The sequence below is a fragment of the Leucopleurus acutus genome (genome assembly GCF_964270905.1).
Source record: "Leucopleurus acutus genome assembly, chromosome: 4".
NCBI lineage: Eukaryota > Metazoa > Chordata > Mammalia > Artiodactyla > Delphinidae > Leucopleurus > Leucopleurus acutus.
The window spans coordinates 75,612,020-75,634,231 of NC_139146.1; the positions used below are offsets into that span (position 1 = coordinate 75,612,020).

General features: G+C 42.6%; 1 protein-coding gene and 1 pseudogene across 2 annotated transcripts in view; one reads left to right on the forward strand and one right to left on the reverse strand.

The window, feature by feature from the left end:
* CRACD (capping protein inhibiting regulator of actin dynamics) overlaps positions 1–22,212 on the forward strand; it is a gene marked incomplete at its 3' end in the record, with an annotated part of 128,712 nt that overhangs the window by 53,421 nt on the left and 53,079 nt on the right. Inside the window, exon 2 of the mRNA XM_082838892.1 lies at positions 16,336–16,507. Within this exon, the coding sequence (XP_082695018.1) occupies positions 16,336–16,507 (172 nt within the window). The remainder of the gene's footprint in view (positions 1–16,335; positions 16,508–22,212) is intronic.
* LOC309960651 (coiled-coil-helix-coiled-coil-helix domain-containing protein 2-like) lies at positions 11,058–11,613 on the reverse strand (annotated as a pseudogene). The gene has a single exon. The product of its transcript is annotated as a coiled-coil-helix-coiled-coil-helix domain-containing protein 2-like (transcript).

Consider the following 22,212-nt stretch of genomic DNA (forward strand, 5'->3'; position numbering starts at 1 on the left):
GTCACCCACTATTTGAAGGACGCTGGCCTTAGTATTCCCCTTAGACCAAACCTCCGTGGCTTTATGAGCCCCCGAGGGAAGACTTTACAACTTCTTTTCAGCTCACGCCCAGTACACACACATACCGCCGTCGCCACTACCACTAAAACCTTTGGATCGTTGGATAGAGAAAACCCTATCAACTGCTATCGGGGTTTTCCCCTAGCAAGACTCCAGCTTTTTCTCATAGGAGGCCAGAATCTTGAAAACTTTGTGACTTTTGAAAAACAAATTATTCTCCTTCTAAATTTTGAGTATGAGCTGGTGTGAGGAACTCAAGAATTCCTGTGTTATGCCAATGCCAGCTCAGTACCCTGTACCCAGTAGGACTTCAGTCAGTATTTGTTGATTAGTCATCATCCCGGTTCTGCACTGATCACCATGGAAACAGGGCTCTTGCAGAGGTAGGGCTGACTTGTGCTAGACAGAATAACACTGCTTCTCCATAGATGGACTGAGTTTGGTAGACAGGGCGTAAAGTTGTGGGATTATTAGGTAGAGTGAGAATCCAGATAGGGTGTACATTCCTTAATATACAACTGAGAAAAACAGGCAAATCCAAGGCTGACAAAATCTGAATGCACTGGGGCGGAATTGGTCATCGACTGAAACTGTCTCCATTTGTATCATTGACCCATAAATCTGAGATTGTCTGGGACCCATCTGACTTTGCCCTTCAGAACTTAAAAAGAACCCCGAGTGGCTAATGTAATCCCTGATATCTTAGAAGTGTGTCTCAAGGCAGGTCCACATGTTTTGCCCAGAGTTGAGGCTCACAGTAGTCATTTTTCTTAGAAAACCTCACTGAGTCCGACCCAGGGAGGCAGCTGGGTGATGAGGTTTGGGGATTCAGGTTCTAGGATTGTGGCACTATTCCTTCTCTATCAGCACTGTCATTCCTAGGACTGGGAACCTAGATTCTGACACAAAGAAATGGAATGACTTGGCTCTCTTTGCCAACTTGCAGACTATGATATTGCCTCTTCCAAACCCTGAAGGTCCTTAATGTTGCAAAATAAGCATGATGTAACAAAACAAGTGTAATTAGGAGACAAACCAGGAATGGAGAAAATATAATGAATATAATTAATAGATAATTTATGAAAAGAGTTACAGGTTTTATGAGCCAGAATACATTCTAAACTTCCCTAAGTTTTTAAAGAAATGGTTCATAGAATTTTAGAACAGGGAGGGACTTTAGATAGTATATAGTTTAGTCTCTTTATTTTACAGATGTGGAAACTGAGGTCCCAAGAAGCAAGAAAATGGTAGCGGTGACTAAATAAACCCAGATCTTCAAGATTCTGGGGCTTGTTTCCCCACATTCTCATGACCTGTTGAGATGAAGAGCATGTCTCTTCATTGTTGAGAAAGAGTACACACAAAAACATCACAGTTTTAGCCACTGTTGGACTTGGTGATGCTAAACAGACAACCCAAAAAGCAGAAATATTTGCCCAGAGGGCCGCATTTAGGTGATAAAATTAAAGCCATAGTGGTTCAGGAGTGACCTTTGTGAGGTTCCCTGATGTTTGTCGTAGAGCTCCTGTGACTCTCCTTGAAGGCTTTGGACAGGGAGTTGTGTGGCAAATATTTGCATTTCTAAGACACTTGTCACCACAGAACCTAGATTTCCTCACCAAAATGATTCCCAACCATAAAAGGCAAAGGACAGCTTTGGATTTTTTTCCCCTGATCCCACATCACACGAACCCAGTGGTTACTAGTCAAAGAAGTAACACATCCAAGATACGGGTGTTAATTTAAATCACCGACCCTTGGAATCTCAGAATTAAGTTGTCATTTATTCTGCCAGTATCTGGTGCACGAATTAATGGAAAGGTTCTACAAAACAGATAGTGCTTGTGTCTTTTTTGTCTCTCCAGGATAGGACATTGCCAGAGTGAATCCATTACCTGTCTGAGCTATTGTCCAAGATTTAGTCTGGGCATGAGAAACCTGGTGGGAGGGCAGTGATTCTCAAGGGACTGCCTCATCCCCACAGAGCGCTCTCCAGTGAGAACAGAGTAAGGGGCCAAAAGAAAGAAACTTGGTATTAGTGCAAAGGAATGGCGTTCGGATCAAAGAAGAATAGCCTGACCGGACTGTCTGACCCAACCTGGAGTACTGAGACAGACTATGTAATTTCATCTGAAAATCTTTTAAAACAGTATTTTTTTCTGTTTTCAGAAATGATATCAGAGTAGCTCTACCCATAGGTAGGCACAGAGGACCAGGTGAGGTTGTATTCCTTTCCTAGACCATTTGAACACTAGCGGTTTCATTCTGCTTCCACTTGGGTCTGTATTTCACAAGGTCATCGACTCAGTAAGCAACAAGCACTTAGCCCAGTGGCTCCAAGACCCATGAATGTCACTCTGACCTTGGTTCATTTCCCACTAGTACCATCGAGAGTGCCTGCTAAATTTATCAAGAATCGATGCTCACATAGTAGAACCTAGTGGCTTCTGTCTTACATCCCTAAGAATTTTACATACTAATGCAAGGTTTGAGAATTTGACCCTCAAGTCACCTTTTATCCTGTGGGGATTAAAACTGCACCTGCCCTTGAGTTTAAAAAATTATTAGTCAGGGACTTCCCTCGTGGTCCAGTGGTTAAGACTCCACGTTCCCGATGCAGGGGGCCCGGGTTTGATCCCTGGTCAGGGAACTAGATCCCGCATGCTGCAACTAAAGATCCTGCATGTCGCAACGAAAATCCCACATGCCGCAACTAAAGACCCCAAGCAACCAAATAAATAAATTAAAAAAAAATTATTAGTCAATCAAATCATTCTGAAATCTGTAACTAATTATTTAACTAACCTTAATTGAATCTCTATTATCAATAATTACTACATTTTTTTCTCAGAATTTTCAGCTGTCTAACCACTTAGCTCATTTCCAGTTAAACCCATTATAGTCACGAGTTACTAAATATCCTCCACTCATCAATCCTCAGTAAGCATTACATTCTTTTTTTTTTTTTTTTTTTTTTTTTTGCGGTACGTGGGCCTCTCACTGTTGTGGCCTCTCCTGTTGCGGAGCACAGGCTCCAGACACGCAGGTTCAGCAGCCATGGCTCACGGGCCCAGCCGCTCCGCAGCATGTGGGATCTTCCCAGACTGGGGCACGAACTCGTGTCCCCTGCATCAGCAGGCGGACTCTCAACCACTGTGCCACCAGGGAAGCCCTAAGCATTACATTCTTTAGGGCCCTTTTCTGGTTTATGAGTACCACCCAGCTCTCACTTTAATGAAGGTACCAATGTAAAGACATAAAGATTTTGAACTTGAACTGTTAACAGTTCAATATTGAAAGAATAGCAAACTGAGACCACTGAATCTTTTAAAAATCATTGTTTTTTTTTTTAAAGAAATAAGTGATGCATAATAATATCACAGAGGCTACAACCTTGCAAACATGATGATTGGACATGGTAAGCAGAGAAGACCAATTACTCTAGACATATTGGTAAAATCTTTTCATGCCCAGAGGATGGGAAATAAATCCCACTGAAATTCAGGGGATTTTCATATTAATACAATTTCTAGAGGTCAGTGGCCTGGGGCATGTCATGATATCCCTTTTAAGGCGACGGATAAGTTGTTGCATCTGGCCCCTCCCACCACCAGCAAGAGGTCCAGCACCCAGTTGGCTTCTTTGGATGCTGGAGGCAACATATTCCTCACCTGGGTCTCGGGCCCATTTACCAAGGGACCTGAAAACTGTTCATTTGAGTAGGGCCTAGAACAAGAGAAGGTTCTGCAACAGGTCCAGGCTGCCGCACAAGCTTCTCTGCCCTTTGGGCCATATGATCCAGTAGATGCAGGGCTGCTTGAAGTCTAAGTGGCAGATAGGAATGGTGTTTGGGGCCTTTGGTGGTCCCTATAGGTGAATCACAGCACACACCCTTAGAACTTTGGAGCAAAACCCTACCATCCTCTGTAGATAACTCTGTCCTTTTGAGAAACAGCTTTTGGCTTGCCCATGGGTGTTAGCAGAGACTCAACGCTTAACCATGGCCCACCAAGTTACCATGTGACCTGAGTTGCCCTTTATGACCTGGGTGTTGTCTGACCCACTAAGCCATATAGCTGGGCATGCATGGCAGCACTCCATCATCAGAAGGAAGTGCTATAGACTAAATCAGGTTCAGGCAGGCCCTGAAGGCACAAATAAATCATATGAAGAAGTGGCCCAAATGCCCCTGGTCCCCACTCCTGCTCACTGCCTTGTCTCTCCCAGCTTGCACCTATGGCCTCATGGGGAGTTCCCTATGACCAGCTGACTGAGGAAGAGAAAAATTGGGGCTCGTTATTGATGGTTTTGCATGATATTCAGGTACCACTTGAAAGTTGTAATGCTCTAGCCCCATCCTAGGGCAGCCCTGAAGGACAGTGGGGAAGGGAAATCCTTCCAGTGGGTAGAAAGTCGGTCAGCACATCTGATTGTTTTTTGGTAAGGAGAAATGGTATAAGTCTATAACGATTCATAGGTTGTGGCCAGTGGTTCAGCAGGATGGTCAGGGACTTGGAAGGAATATGATTGGAAAATTGGTGACAGAGAGATCTGGGCAAGAAGTATGTTGACAGACCTCCCTGATTGGGTGAAGGATTTTAAGATATTTGTGTCTCAAGGCAAGACTATACAATGGTGGAAAGACAGTCTCTTCAGTAAATGGTCCTGGGAAAACCAGACTAGCTACGTGTTAAAAAAATGAAATTAGAACATTCTTTAACACCATACACAAAAATAAGCTCACAATGGATTAAAGACCAAAATGTGAGACCGGACACTATAAAACTCTTAGATGAAAACATAGGCAGAACACTCTCTGACATAAATCTCAGTAATATCTTTTTCTGTCCATCTCCCAGAGTAATGGAAATAAAAACAAAAATAAACAAATGGGACCTAATTAAATTCAAAGCTTTTGCACAGCAAAGGACACCATAAACAGAATGATAAGACAGGCCACAGATTGGGAGAAAAATATTTGCAAATGATGTGACCGACAAGGGATTAGTCTCCAAAATTTACAAACAGCTCATGTGGCTTAATATCAAAACAACCCAGTGAAAAAATCGGCAGAAGGCCTAAATAGACATTTCTCCAAAGAAGACATGAAAAGATGTTCAACATCACTAATTATTAGAGAAATGTAAATCAAAACTACAATGAGGTATCACCTCACACCGGTCAAAATGGCCATCATCAAAAAATCTAGAAACAATAAATGCTGGAGAGGGTGTGGAGAAAAGGGAACCCTCTTGCACTGTTGGTGGGAATGTAAATTGATACAGCCACTATGGAGAACAGTATGGAGGTTCCTTAAAAAACTAAAAATAGAGCTACCAAATGATCCTGCAATCCCACTCCTGGGCATATATCCAGAGAAAAACATGGTCCGAAAGGATACATGCACTCCAGTGTTCACTGCAGCACTGTTTACAGTAGCCAAGACATGGAAGCAACCTAAATATCCATCAACAGAGGAATGGATAAAGAAGATGTGGTACATCTATACAATGGAATACTACTCAGCCATTAAAAAGAATGAAATAATGCCATTTGCAGCAACATGGGTGAACCTAGAGATTGTCATACTGAGTGAAGTAAGCAGACAGAGAAGGAGAAATATCATATGATATCACTTATACCTGAAACTAACACAACATTGTTAACTATACTCCAATATAAAATAAAAAGTTAAAAAAAAAAGATATTTGTGTCTCATGTAGATGCTCTCCAAAGAGTGACCTGAGGGGGATTTTAATAGTCAAGGGATAGGATGACCCATTCTGTGGATACCTGTCATTGCCCAATGGGCTCATGAACAAAATGGCCATGGTGTCAGGGGTGGAGGATGTGGGTGAGCTCAGCAGCATTATTGACTTCCACTCACCAGGACCAGAAACCAACACTGAGTCCCCAGTATGACATCGTTCCCTGGGGTAATCATCTAGCTACCTGGTACAAGTTCATTAAATTGGACTGCTTCCATCATGGAAGGAGCAGCACTTTGTTCTTACTAGAACAGACATTCTGGATACAGCTTTGCCTCCTCTGCATGCAATGCTTCTGTCAAAACTATCATCCGTGCAGTTACATACTATCTCATCTACTATAATGGTAGGTCACCTGGCATCACTTCTGATCAAGGAACTTGATAGGCCCATGCTCATGGAATTCACTAGTCTTGCCATGTTCCCCATCATCCTGTAGCAGCTGGCTTGATATAGTGGTGGGACGGCCTTTAGAAGACTCAGTTACAGTGCCAGTGAGGTAGCAATACTTGGTGGGGCTGGGACAATGTCCTCTCGGATGCAGTATATGTCCTAAGTCAGTATCTAATATATGGTGCTGTTTCTCTCATAGCCAGGCTTATTGGTCCAGGAATCAGTGGGTGGAAATGGGAGTGACTCCATTTTCTTTTACCCCTAGTGATCCAGTAGGAAGATTTTTCTTTCTGTCCCCTTGACCTTAGGTTCTGCTTGTCTAGAGTTCTTAGTTCCAATAGGTGGAATGCTTCCACTAGGAGACACAACGATGATTCCACTGAACTAGTTGTTGAGACTCTCACATGGCTCCTTTGGGTTCCTCTCAATCAACAGGCAAGGAAGGGGGTTGCTGTATGAGCTGGAGTGATTGATTCTGATTACCAAGGGAAAATTGCTGCTACTATATAATGGAGGTAAGGAAGAGTTTTTCTGGAATAGAGGAGGTCCCTTAGGGCATACTAGCATTCCCCTGTCCTGTGCGGTAATCAAAAGCTACAACAACCCAGTTCAGGACAGCTGATGGACCAAGTTCCTCAGGAATGCAGGTTTGAGTCAACTCACCAGGCAAAGAACCACAACCAGCTGAGGTCCTTGCCGAGAGCAAAAGGAATGTGGAATGGGTAGTGGAAGAAGATAGCTATAAAGACCAGGTACAACCACATGACCGTTGCAGAAACAACCCACGATAGCTCTGAGTATTTCTTCCTTATTTTGTTACGAATATGTTTGTGTATATATATTAACCAAATATGTTTTTCTTATCCCCTTGTCATCTAACATAAGATGTATTAATAATAACTCTATGTCTCATAAGTTACAGGAGAAGTGTGAGTATCACTCAAGGACTTCACACCTTCTTCTGGGGAACGGGTTAGTGTGTTTTCAGATGTACGTAGGATACTTGTATCACGTCAGTGGAAGTATGGCTTTGTTATTGGCTTTATGTGGAAATGAAGCGTGGTTTGAGGAGCTGAGCACAAGTGCCAAGTTGACAGAGGGTGGAGTGTGATCATTTTGCTGCGTCAGCTTGACTAGGCTATACTCCCTGGTTATTTAATCAAACGCAAATATTGTTTGATTGAGCTGTTGCTGTGCAGATGTTTTGTATGTAATTAAAGTCCATAATCAGTTGACTTTAAGCAAGGGAGATTAAGCAGCATAATCTGGGTGGGCCTGAGTCTATAAATTGAAAAGCCTTAACAACAGGACTTGAGGCTTCCCTGGGAGAAGAAATTCCACCTGTGAACCAGCAGCAAATTCCAGCCTGCCCTTCCTGAGGACTTGCCCTGTGGGTTTCAAACTTGCTTAGCCAGCCTCCACCTGGCATAAGCCAATTTCTTGCAATAAATCTCTTAATGTATTTTACACACACACAAACACACGCACACACACACGCACATGCACATACTCATGCACATGCACACATGCCCGTGCAAAAACACCTCCTGCTGGTTCTGTTTCTCTGATTAAACCCTGACTGATACAGCCTCAGATATCCCTAAAGCTTTTGTTTTACCCATTAGTGCTGCCAGCTGGGCCCCGCACGGACCCCACAGGTGTTGGGTGTTCAATAGCATGTGTTGAATTGAAATGAATTTAAGGTGTTCAGCCCTCGTGTAGAGGTAGCCTTTGTTGAGGTAGTTGGCTGCTGCACCAAATATGCAGGGCAAGGTATCGGGCAGCTCCCCCTGCCCGTATTCTCCGCTCAGAGTCGGGCGTTGATTCACAGCACCCTCTGAAACTCAAGTGGCAGAAATTGGCAGTGAAAAGAACCACCACCCACACGTCTTCTAGCATGTGGGAGAAATGTGGCCAAACACTGAGACTTCACATGAAAAATCGTATCTGCCTCTGTTACTGCTTCTCAGTATTATTTGGTTTCTCTTGTGAATTGTGAAACATGTAAGAGGGGGTTCTGAGGTAGTCCAATGGGAAAAACCAGAAAAATGAACCATGAATGCGGTTTGGAGAACTAAAGGGCCAAAGAAACGATTGGCCCTTGCTTAGACCTAGTAAATACAGTACAAACCTATTTCAGTAGGTTCTGCTTAGCATGTACAGTCAATTTTGCTATAACATGACATATGTATTGCTGAAAATCAATGAGCTATGCAGAATCACAAAGTGAAAACCAAGGGCTAATGGGAAAATGGGATAGGAGCACAACACAAAAAATTGTGACTCATTGAAAAGGGTAGGCACCTAATAAAAATTGTAGCACAGTTTTACACATGTTAAATGATGATGAAATAAAACGATACTCCAATATATATAGTACTTTACCTTGAAAAAGATAAAGTTTTCTCGTGGACTAGAGCATCGGATGGCTGCAACTTGTGAGTTATCGTGGGGCTGTGGAAGGGGTTTTTTCCCAAAATTGGACAGAAAGCTGTAATACTACCTGTGCTTGGGTTTATCTCATAACACAGGCGGCAATCTGCGGGAACTGGTAGACATTTGAGGTGTATGTGGCGGGGGGTGGGCGGTTGTGTGTTCCTACACACCTCAATTCAGCTGAGTGCAGTTTTCCGCACTCAGTGTTTCTCTTGGATGGGATAACATATGTCAATCACATTGGAACAAACTTGCATTTTTCAGAACAAGTGTGATTACGGGGCTGACGATGCTGCCTAAAGAGATCACCACCCTTTATCTGTACTTTCAAACTCTCAAAGGCGCAAATTCATTTGTTAGCAAAAAGTAAGGTGAATATAAGTGTTTTCCAGAAACACTGCATTTGATTGTAAAGCGCTGTCGCAGACCCCACTGGGGTTTAAATATGCCTCTGTACAATCTGAAAACTTCTGATTTCTAAAGCATGTCTAGCTCTAAGGGAATAGGGAGCAGTCCATCTGTATACTGAGTGTCTGTTTTGTGTGAGGCATCGTGTTAGGACACGGTACACAGCAGTTGCCTGAATCCTATCATTTTACTAATTTAAGAGGAATTTTGCAGTGCTTTTCTTAGCCCTGGAACATCAGAATACTTTAGAGAAGAAACTGTTCAGTTAAAAAAGATTGCTAGACGTACACTCTAGTAATGTAAACTCAGGTTTACTGGGCAGTGTGCTCCGGAATTTAGGGGAGGAATTTAGTGTGTATAAAATATATGGTACCTAAAGAAATTAAAAGGTATTTGAAAGAAATAGTGAAGACATTGTTTCCCCGAGTGTGTTCAGAGGAACACTAGTCATGATGGATGTCCAGAAAGTCAAGTTTGGGCAGCACTGCGTATTCTCTGCCCTTCTGGAGCACAATAATGATATCAGCATAGTAAAGACTCTGAAAGGTCCCATAGTAAAGAAGCATGTTTAACTTTGTTTTACGTGGATTCTCAAATGTACTGGTCTTTGAATAACAACCTGGTACTGACCCACAGAGCACATTCTGAGAAACTCCAGACTAAGGCGTTTATGATGCTCCAGAAGAACTATGAGAGGAAATTCTGTTTCTCATTTGGAAGTGTAGCGTATAAATCCAATGCAGAGAAATTGTATGCTTTTATTATTTTAGGTTTAGAAATGAAAATGTAAGAAGTGCATTCTTATGACAAATGGAAAATGAATCAGATTTGCTTGACTTGCCCAGCGATTTTTAATTTTTAGAATCTTCTATATAAACTAGCAATTATGATGATGCAGCCATCAAATGGTATGTAATTATATCCATGAAATAATGGATAGTGAGTACTTTTTTAAATGAAAACAAATTCCCTAAAGTAATTATTGGATGATGAAAATAAATTAATTCAATTCAGTACTTAAAGAATGAAAATTACTGTGATCCCTGAAGCAGTGTATGTGCAGATATAGGTTCTTTCATGTGAAGAACTATGGCAGAGAAATGCTGAAATATTAAGAAAATGTGATACCCACTGTTTTTTCTCCTATAAACTCAATCTTACCATTTAAGATGGTCAATTTCCACAGAGGCTGGTAAGCAGATGTTTCATAGCTAGTAAGACATGGGATCAGGATTCAGGCCAACTGCTCTCATCTCTGGGGCCTACATGCTTAACCCCTAACTAGAGCTGCAGTCATTAAAAAAACAAATTTAGTAGAAATAACATTTCTTTTTTCTCCCTCCCCTCCTCTCCCCACTGTCCCAACCACCCAACAAAAGTGAATTTCTGTTGTAAACTTCTAAAATGCCATTCTAAATACTTTAATGTTAGAGAATACTTTGCGAAGCCATACTCCTTCTATATGACCGTTGTATTTTGGAATGTTAATAGCATTGCAGAAGTGCTCTGTTTTACTGCATTGTGAAAATTGCTTTGATCTTTTAGGCCCCATCTGTACAAATATATTCACAATGACAATTGGCGTTATTTGTCAAGAAAAATAGCTGCTGTTGATGACCGTGCACTTAATCCAGTTGATTCCAGGGAGACAGACAGTTATTACAGCCCCCAAATCATAAACTGATCATAAAATAGTTTATTGAGTGGCTATGTGCGGACACATGCTCAGGTTTTCATAATGGTGGTTGTAGCATAGAATTGCAAGTGCTTCATAAAATTTAGGTACTTGCTTTTTTTTTTTTTTGGAAAGAAAATCACTTTAGTCTAATTAATTCACAAGCAAAAGCATGTTTAAGTGGACACACAAACACGCACCCAGCCCCAAACTCAACACCATCGCTGTGAGCTTCTATATGGTGAGAATACCCTCTTCCACTGCAGTCCTGAAGCACAAAAGCTATTAATGATCGAGGAGAGGTTTAACTGGTGGCTTCACACTTTATATCTTCACTAGCAATTATATTTTTAATGCTAAACCAACGTGGTCATGAGAGATGATTTTTCATGCCTCCAACTGGAACTTCGTGATGAAGCTAACCCGTTCGCCAATCTGCACTGTTTTCAGCACCTCGCTGAAACCTGCACACAGCTTAAGTTCGCCCTGGTTCTGGGCACACTCCAAAAACTGTTTCACCTCAAAAAAGCATGGGCCATGCTGCTGCTGTGCAGGCTGGGTTCCCCGAGGCTCCTGGTGAGTGACGTCAAGCCTTGAGGGCTCAGCATTACTTCCTCCACTGAAGCCACCAGGGAGGGCATGACCCAGAGTGTGGCCGGTGGCAGAACCCACAGCCACGCCGGCTGCAGTGGCTGCCATCTGGGCCATCAGACCTGGCTGCCGGGAAGCAGCAGCAGGGGAGCCAACAGCAGATGGTGAAGCCGCTGTGGGTGGCTGAGCGGCGGGCGTTGGCCTGGGTGCAGTTCTCATCTGAGGTGCCCGGCTGGCCGGAGGGGCCACGCTGGAAGTGAGGCTTCGGCTTCCACGAGGCATCTTAAATGTGTGGCGAAGTGGGATCTAGAAGAGTGAGACTCGGAGGAGACCCGGGCTGCTTCTTAGTAGTCGCTTTTTTTTTTTTTTTTTTTTTTTTTGCGGTACGCGGGCCTCTCACTGTTGTGGCCTCTCCCGTTGCGGAGCACAGGCTCCGGACGCGCAGGCTCAGCGGCCATGGCTCATGGGCCCAGCCACTCCGTGGCATGTGGGATCTTCCCGGACCAGGGCACGAACCCGCGTCCCCTGCATCTGCAGGCGGACCCTCAACCACTGCGCCACCAGGGAAGCCCAGTACTCGCTTTTTTGATATAAAAGATCTTAGACCTAAACATTGAGAAGAAAATTGGGGAATCAAGTAAATAAGAGTATAGCTCCTTCCCTGATTTATAAAATTTTATTCCCTATTAATGTTGCTAAATCACAGTTTGCTGTCCGAATGTTGGGTGGACCTCGTTGCAATTACTGAGTTTTTTCTAAAGTTAATCCTGGAAAAATAATTAATTGCCACAGTCAGTAATAAAATAATCATAAAAATAAACTTTTAAATTTTATTTAAAATGTAAAGATATTTCTGACAGGAATGTGTAATTAATTTCGGAAATGAGAATGGGGGAAATTTTTTTTTTTTTATAACTGAGATGTCACCAAACACTAAGACTTGGAAGCAGACTTCTAACAAAAGCTTCTGTGTTCTGACTCTTCCTCCGAAGAAAGATTGGTGTTCTTAGGACTTAGAATCTTTTCTTTCTCATGGTAAGAGGATTGTTTGTTGGATGGAGAGTTCAGGTAGGTTTTACTGTTCTTTTACCTTCCGGTTAATAAGTAAGGCATTGATGAAGCAGCCTTCCCCAAGTAATTTATGAGAAGGGCGGGTGCTATTTGACATCTGGACTTTGACACGTCTTCCAGGATGATGTATGTGGACTCATACCAAGTGATTGCCCATATAACATGCAGCACAAAGTGCTAGGCTGCCTGGATTACAAGCAGTCCTCAAACGGCCAGCTCTACAGATAGGTCACCTGAAGGAGGCCATTCTGTACCCTCATGAAGCCCACCAAGTTCTCCGAGCTGAGGCTTCCATACCCTGGTGTCCGCTCCCAGAACTGTCTGTTCACTTTCTGCCCCGCCCCCACCCCCAATATGACCAGTGCAGCAAATATTTTATCTGGTGGCTGCCCCCATTCAAGACACTTGAAGCAGGACCTCCCTGGTGGTGCAGTTGTTAAGCATCCGCCTACTAATAATGCAGAGGACATGGGTTCGAGCCCTGGTCCGGGAAGATCCCACATGCCGCGGAGCAACTAAGCCCGTGCACAAGTGCTGAGCCTGCGCTCTACAGCCCATGAGCCACAACTACTGAGCCCATGTGCCACAACTGTTGAAGCCCACACGCCTAGAGCCCGTGCTCTGCAACAGGACAAGCCACCACAATGAGAAGCCTGTGCACTGCAATGAAGAGTAGCCTCCGTTCACCGCAACTAGAGAAAAGCCCACACGCAGCAACAAAGACCCAGGGCAGACAAAAATAAATTAAAAAAAAAAAAAGGACTGAGGCATTACTCAGCCATAAAAAAGAACAAAATAATGCCATTTGCAGCAACATGGATGGACCTAGAGATTCTCATACTGAGTGAAGTAAGTCAGAGAAAGGCAAATATCCTATGATATCGCTTATATGTGGAATGTAAAAAAGAAGGCTACAAATGAACTTATCTACAAAACCGAAATAGAGTTACAGATGTAGAAAATAAACTTATGATTACCAGGGGGTAATGGGGGGAGGGATAAATTGGAAGATTGGGATTGACACATACACACTACTATATATAAAACAGATAACTAATAAGGACCGACTGTATAGCACAGGGAACTCTACTTAATGCTCTGCAATGGCCTATATGGGAAAAGAATCTAAAAAAGAGTGGATATATGTATTTGCATAGCAGATTCACTTTGCTGTACAGCAGAAACTAACACAACATTGTAAATCAATTATACCCCAATTAAAAAAAAAAAAGACACCGAGCATTACAAAGGCCCTCATCAGCCTTCTTGGCTGACCATGTAGACCAAGTCACCCATTAGTTAAATACCCATGCAAGAAACTGTAATTTAATTTGCCTTTAATTATAGTTAACTCTCTTGGTTCCAGCTCAAGTGAGCCCCACCAAATCCACCTTGATTTTAGAGAAAGGGATGACTTTTTTCCCCCCATCAATAAATTCTAACATTCTAAAATTCTCTACTTAGCTTAAAAGCTAGATTTGTGGGCCAAGGCTGGAGGTAATGATGTTATCATAACTGATACTTTTAGAATTTTGCTATGGTCTTTTAGAATATTTCTGATTAGAGAATTTGGGGTTAGGTATTTCTACAGTGGGAAAAAAAGCAATTGATATAAAAGGAAAAAAAAAGAATTTTACTTCAGAAATAAGTGAAATGTAGCATAAGTGACTGTTTGACCATTTACTATGATGCTGTCAAACTTAGAAATCAGATGTCACTTACATATTTTGAGCCTTGGACAGTTGTAGAGAAAGTACTCACTTATTTCATCAGGCAGTGCCAAAGACCAATTCTATAGTAATGTAATGATACTTGTGGCACCTTATAGAATTCTTTTAATTTAAATTTTTAAAATTGACTCATTTTATATAGAATCAATTCTTCTAACATTTCCCTAATATTCTGTGGTGGTCTTCAAAAACTACTGATTATAATTTTTTATATTAGCCTTTGGAGATTTTCCTGATGGGAACCAAAAGTAGATTTCGTGAAAATCTCTGGCCTATACTCCTGAATAAATAACCACTGAGAACATACAGACATTCTGAAATTAAACACTCCAATTTTAGGGTTTTTTTTTTTTTACCATTTTTAAATGATATGATCTCAATTATATTGCACATTTCCTTGTCTTTTAAATAATTTAACTCTGAGGACTACATGCCTAGCACAGTGACTTATGTGTGGGGGCATCTACTATGTTGTAAATCTCCTTTCCTTTTAAGGGTGATACAGTATGTTATTTAAGGGATCGATGAAGTTTGAAGGTGTGTTTGTATTTATACTAAGGATTCCAGACTGTTATCTTTTTTTTTTTTTTTTTTTTTTTTTTTTTTTGCGGTACGCAGGTCTCTCACTGTTGTGGCCTCTCCTGTTGCGGAGCACAGGCTCCAGACGTGCAGGCTCAGCGGCCGTGGCTCACGGGCCCAGCCGCTCCTCGGCATGTGGGATCTTCCCGGACCGGGGCGCGAACCCGTGTCCCCTGCATCGGCAGGCGGACTCTCAACCACTGCGCCACCAGGGAAGCCCCAGACTGTTATCTTTTTGTAATTGGTGATTATACTTTCTGCTTCCTCACTGCCTCACGCCACTGCTCAGAGCAAAGTAGTTTCTTCCTCATGTCAGATTTTCTGTGAACTCTTAGTAAGGCCAGAACTGCAGATCACCAGAGGAAATGAGATGACTACCTTGAACATCATTAACCTCATTTTTGTACCCAGATCTCTCTGTAGACTCTGGCCAGCAGAGATCTGGGGGCTCTGATACCCAGCTGCGGGCTCGTACCTGTGTGTTTTGTGCAAGTACTTTTCTATACACATTGTGAGTGTTCATCTCTCCTTTTCCCTCAAAGCTCCTGACTTCAGCTTCCAAGATATGTCTCCCATGACACAGACAAGTAATTTCATCTCTCTGGTCCTCAGGCGAAATAGGGATGTTAGTAGTATCCGTGAAATAGGGATGTTAGTGGTATCTACTTCCCAGGGTTGCTTTGAAGATAACTGAGTTAATATCTGTAAAGGTCTTAGAGCAGTCATGCATAGTAAGGGTTAAATAATTTTAAAAAAAGATTGACCACTGGATAAACGACTCTTTAAGCTTCTTAAAGGAAAGGAAAGATCTGAGAAGATACTTCTCCTAGTAGAGGGTGATTTACACTTTCTTTTCTGGGGTAGGAATGGAGTAATTTGGAGGGATTTGTATCTGAAGGAGCAGAACTGAAAGGTATTACCTAAAATATCTGTAGAAAGTGCTGGCAGTGAGTCTGGGTCCTGACTGGATCAAGTAATATATGGAAAGATGTTCATAGCAGCTCCTCTGGGGGCTCTTCATAGTAGACCTTAAAAGGAGACAAGAGGAATAAACTGGAAATACATGGGGATGGAGGGAATTGGGGACAAAGCTTACGCCATGAGTTAGCAGTTATCTTCGGTTACCTAACAAAGGCTGAAAGAGAGTGATTCTCAGGGGAGATGATATATATATGTAAGTCACATACATAGATATATAAATCTTTTAACCACCTGTCTGACATAGGTGTTTTTCTCAGCTTCTTCCGTGGAAAGGGGCCCTGGCCATCTGCTTTGTTAAAAGAAAGCAGGCAGCAGCTTCGTGTGGCACGTGCAGGGGATGCCCTGCCGACCACCGTGAAGCTTGGAAGCCCTTCGTGGTGCCCGCGGGCGCTTGTCGAGAGCCGGGGCGGGGGTGGGGTGGGGTGGGGTGCGGAGGACCCATGCCCGGGGCCCGCCTCGCCCACTGCTGCGGCTGCTGCGCGCACTGGCTGCCCAGCAACGGCGCTGGCGCGCGGCCGGGTGGCTCTTGGCTCCAACAGCTGGGCCGCCCTTTGCCCCGGCTCGCAGCCTGGTGGTAATTCGCTCTAGGCTCAGAGGGGCAGCCCTGTCAAACTGCAGCCTGTGTTTATCTTGTAATCCACAGACAAGAAGAAGGGAGGCAAATTCCAGCCTTTGAAAAAGTTGTTTGGCAAAAGGAAAAAGAAAGGCACGTCGACGGCCCGGGAGGCGTCTGCAGGGCGCAAGTGTCGCTCTCCCCCGAGTGTCAGCAATGGGACCTTCTCTTCCGACGATGAGACCCTGGAGGACAGCCTGAGGTAATCACTCGCACTTTTTTTTCTGACCTTCAGCGGAGTTCCGGGGTGGGGAGTGGGGTCCCGAAGGAGGCAGAGCGGCATCCTCATGGGCTCCACTTCTGGGAAGGTGGAGGACCGGGGTGCGTGGTGCGCTCTGTGCGGAGACGTTACCTCGGGGCATTAGCATCCGTGTCTGGCCTCACTTTGTGGGAGAGCATAGGGATGTGCGCCTTCATCTTGCTGCCCTCGCTGGGGGAGGAAGGCAGCAGCTCACTGCCTTGGCTCAACCCAAGCTCCTTGAGTTGGAGGAGACCATGTCCCCCTGTCCCATTGCCTGGCAAGGAGGAAGGGTGGTTCGTACGCTAGGTTTTACACCCGCGTTGAGGATGCAAACTGCTGGGGCACAGGGTGTCACCCTTCATGCCCCTGGCCATGTCTAGCAACTTCCAGACCCTGCCTACAATGGGGCTTTTAGTTTCTGCTTCTTGTTCTCTCTCTCTCTCCTCCCCTCCCGTCTCCCGCTCGTCGTCCTTCTCCTCTCTCTCTCCTTCTCGTTGCTCTTTCCTCTTTTCTCTCTCTTTCTCTTCCTCTTAGAGCACAGGCACTACATCTGGCTGTTACCGTGTCAAGAACTCAGACAAGCAGGGTAAGGAGGTACTTTCTCACCTGAGTGCTGGGAATTGAAGTCAGAGATGGTTACGTTCTGCTACTGACAGCTCAGAAGTCAGCTCCTCTGAGAAGCCCTTTCCCACTACCCGCTCTGGTTCGTTTGCCCTTGACTGCGTGGCTCCCGCAAAGAACTTGTTACTTTCTCTGGAAATGATTGATCGGCTAGTCTGTCTCTCTCACTCAGCTGCCAGTTCTGTGAAGCCAGGGACCAGGTTTTATTCAGCCTCACCTTAGGCACTCAAAAAGGGTTTCCTATGAATGCATAGGAACTGCATTAAGTTGCCCTAGTACGTGTTGAAGGCATAGATGATGTAACCTGTGATATTCTCACTGTGTTTGAAGGACAAAGACGAAAAGAGCCTCGGTGGTCTGTCTGTGAGTACAGTGTTGTCAACTACAGTTGAGCCCAGGTTACAGAATCCTCAAGCAAGCCGTGCACATTAAGCATTACAGTGCCCACAACAGCATTTGTTCGCCCTAAGTAATGCTGACTCTTTTCCTCCACAGGCCTATATTGGTTTTCCATTGTCTTTATTAAGGGAAACTATTGAATTTAACCAAAGAGAACAATTTCACTGAAAGGAGAACACAGCTAGCACCAAACTAACCCAATTGTTGGAATGTTAGTATCAATATAGAATTGAGTATTGGCCAGCACGAATCAGGTTTGACTTTACTTTGGTTTCTTCCCTTGCAAAATAAGAATGTGAACGTTTTTTTGCTTCACAGCATCAGAATGAGGTACAGATACTAAAATGTGACCAAGCAGCAGTTTAAGGCAAAATCTGAGATCAAGTTTGGAAAGTTCTCCTTTGGAAGGACTGTCCTATGAAAACACAACTTGTCCTTTTTATAACAGGTTATGGTTTTGTCAAGTCTCTGATTTCTTGCTGAATTTTATTAGACTCTTAGAAGACCCTAGACCCTTGTTCTCTTCCCATTTAAGTGGTATTCTGTTTACCCCTTGGGGTTTTCCTTAAGGTTTTAAGTTGTAAAACTTAAAGATTTCAAGATTTGCCTTGGGGAAATCTACATTGGATCAAACAGCTACATTTCCATTAAATGTAGGTAATGTTACCTGTTCTTATTGATAAACCTATATTTATGAGACATATACTATATTTTAATTATTTAATACTTATTTGTATAATACAGGAAGCTAGAAGGATAGGCTTGGGACGATGAGTTTAAAAAAGGCTCTTTAAATGTTTTTAAAATTAAAAAAATAGGAAAACAGAAGTTGCTTAAAATATATATTCCCTCTTCCTACTCAGAAACTTCCAATTGAAAAATAATTCCGCCCACAAAGTAAATATTACATGCATCACTTACAGTATGGCTGAACTTTTGATTATTCGCCCTATTTACAGATGGAGAAAATGAAAAATGTTGCTTCCAACAATTCTTATTTTCAGTTCACTGTTCAATTAACAGATACGTTACTTCACATTGCGTAAGGATTCAAAAAATGTCTGTGCCTTTTATTTGCTATTTCCAAAATGGGCAGCTCTCACTACAGCACAAAAGTCAAAATTCCATTAACATGATCTCTGGTGGAGGTTCCAAGGAGGCAGACTTCAGCCCAATGTGAGGGAAAATTTCTTAATTACTAGAGCTGCTTAAAAATGGGGAGGCTGGGTATGTGCCAGAGGCATTGGAACTGATGAAGGGCACTTCTGCACTAGGTGAGAATTTAAAGGAGCTGAACTTTAACATGCTGTCAAACTCTAAGAATCTGTAATTCTAGAAATGTCTCCATGGCCAAAAATAACTCTTTATTGATCTCCTTCTGCCTGAAATTTCTCATTTCCTTTGGGTTTCAAAGCATTCTGTTCTCTCTAGGTTAGAAGCCTTTATTTCTCCTAGGCTACTACTTTTAAATTATACATGCCTATGGGAAAAGCAAAACAGTAAAACGTGATCAGTTTTTAACAACTGAATGTGACTTCCTTTAGTAACTAAACACAGCTAATACTGTGTTTCCCAAAGTGTGTTGAATGGATGTTAAATTTAAAAGGGGGAGAGGGTCAGTTTGACAAAGAGATCTGGGAAATCCTGGACCAAAATGAATTAAATAGGATTCTTTACATGGGACTTTACAGATCTTTTACTATGCCAGTGTGCCCTGGGAATTTCCGAGAAGAGGGATGTAGTTTGCAGCATTTCCAAGATTTAACCACAAACTTTTGTTTCACAGAGAATATCCATTGTTGTATGTTAAAGCTACCACGTATTAAACTTAATACAGTGTGTTTTGCATAGGTGAATTCCTGTAATATTTACCGTGACTCTGAGATTGACATTATTATTCCCATTTCAAAGATGCGAAAACTAGGGCTAGAGAATGACTTGCTAGTAAGTTGCTGAGCCACTATTCAAGCAGTAAGGAGTGCATTGCTGCTATTCTGCCTCTGTATTCTGCTGCGGCCGTACTAGGGAGCTAGTCATATGGCCCTGAGTTGTCCTGCTGGTCCTGGGTCACCAGGCTCAGGTATCTTCCTGCCTTCAGCTGCCTGATGGAGGCTCTGCTACTTATTGGGGCACCACTTGTCCTACTTCCAATTTCTGCCTAACACCTGGCATTTACTGTGATCATGAATAGCTACAGCACTTTACAGTAAGCGCCAGCTGTAAGCATGGTAAGAACCGAAGGGGCTTCACGGAGGGTGAGCTCACTGTGGGGCTGGAGCAGATAGGAAGGGGCTCAGGAATGAGGAGAACTTGAGCTGTCTCCCAACAAGGGACAGGACTTGGAGTGCTGAGAGGCAAGGCACGGGTGTTTCAGATCAGGAATGGCGTGAGCAGAGACTCTCACACAAGAATGAGTGTGACGCGAACAGAATAGGAGGAATCTTTCCAAATCATTGTGTGAGGCCAGTGTTACCCTAACACCAAAACATCACACACAAAAGAAAACTACGGACCAATAGCTCTTATGAATAAAAACATAAAAAATCCCAGACAAAATACTAGCAAACTGAATCCGCAAACATATAAAAAAGGATTCTACACCATGACCGAATGGGATCTAAGCCAGGAGTACAAGGTTCGTTTTATATACAAAAATCAATCAATATAACACACCATGTTAATAAAATAAAGGACAAAAACCACATGATCATCTCAGTTGATGTAGAAAACATTTGACAGAATCCAACACCCTTACATGATAAAAACACTCAAAACTGGGAATGGAAAGGAACTTCTTCAACTTGATAAAGGACATCTACAAAAATCCACAGCTTATATTATACTAAATGGTGAAAGAATGAATGTGTTTCCCTTGAGATCAGGAAAAAGACAAGAATGTCTATTCAACACTGTACTGTACTATACCATAGGTTATAGCTAGGACAGTTAGGCAAGAAAAAGAAATAAAAGCATCAATTTTGGGAAGGAAGAAATAAAAGCTATCTATTTGCAGATACCATGATCCTGTATATAGAAAATCCTAAGGAATCCACAAATAAACCATTTGACTAATAAAGTTGAAACAGGCTGCAAAATACGAGATTAGGGCTTTTGCATTTCAATGTACCTACTTCTCCTGAGGAGAGTGCAGGCTTCCCACAGCCCTCCTGTTAGTCCCACTGGCTCTCCAACCAGCCAAGGGAGCTCGTCTCCCCTGTGTTGGACCCCAGGACTGGGGCACCCAATATGTGGCTTGAATCCCTCACTCCCCAGGGAGGTTCTCTGCCCATATAATCTGCCTTTCCCTCTGAAACCCCTCCCTGGGACGCAGGTTCTGACCTGATCACTTCACACCCATTAGGAAGGCTATAATAAAAAAGACAGACAATAGTACGTGTTGGTGAGGATGTGGAGAAATTGGAACCCTCAAACATTGCTGGTAATGTAAAATGATGCAGCCACTTTGGAAAACACTTTGACAGCTCCTCAAAATGTTAAACATAGAGTTACCATATGAGCCAGCAATTCCACTCCTAGGTATATACCCAAGAGGAATGAAAATATATGTCCACACGAAAACTAGTTTACAAATGTTCACAGCGGCATTATTCATAATAGCCCCAAAGTGGAAACCATCCAAATGTCCATCAAAAGATGAATGGATAAATACAACATGGCACATGTCCATACAATGGAATATTATTTGGGAATGGAAAAGAATGAAATCCTGATACATGGTATAACATGGATAAACTTTGAAAACAATGCATTAAGTGAAAGAAGCCAAATAAAAAAATACCACCTGTTATATGATTCCATTTATATGAAATGTTCCAAACAGGCAAATACACAGAGACAGAAAGATTAGCGGTTGCCAGGTGCGTGGTAGGGTGGGGGTGACTGCTGATGGGTACGTGGTTTCTTTGGGGTTATAAAAATCTTCTAAATTTAGGTGACAGTGATGGTTGCCCAATTTTGTGAATATACTAAAAATCATTTAAATGTACCCTTTAAAAGGGTGAATTTTATGGTTTTGGAATTGCATCTCAAAAAGATTTTGTTTCTTTGTTTTTTAGGGTTTTTTTATATATATATATACAGCAGGTTCTTATTAGTCATCAATTTTATACACATCAGTGTATACATGTCAATCCCAATCACCCAATTCATCACACCACAATCCCCATCTCCTGCCACTTTCCCCGCTTGGTGTTCATACGTTTGTTCTCTACATCTGTGTCTCAACTTCGGCCCTTCAAACTGGTCCATCTGTACCATTTTTCTAGGTTCCACATATATGCATAAATGTACGATATTTATTTTTCTCTTTCTGACTTACTTCACTCTGTGTGACAGTCTCTAGATCCATCCACGATTCTACAAATGACTCAATTTCATTCCTTTTTATGGCTGAGTAATATTCCATTGTATATATGTACCACAACTTCTTTATCCATCCGTCTGTCGATGGGCATTTAGGTTGCTTCCATGACCTGGCTATTGTAAATAGTGCTGCAACGAACATTGGGGTGCATGTGTCTTTTTGAATTATGGTTTTCTCTGGGATATGCCCAGTAGTGGGATTGCTGGATCATATGGTAATTCTATTTTTAGTTTTTTAAGGAACCTCCAAACTGTTCTGCATA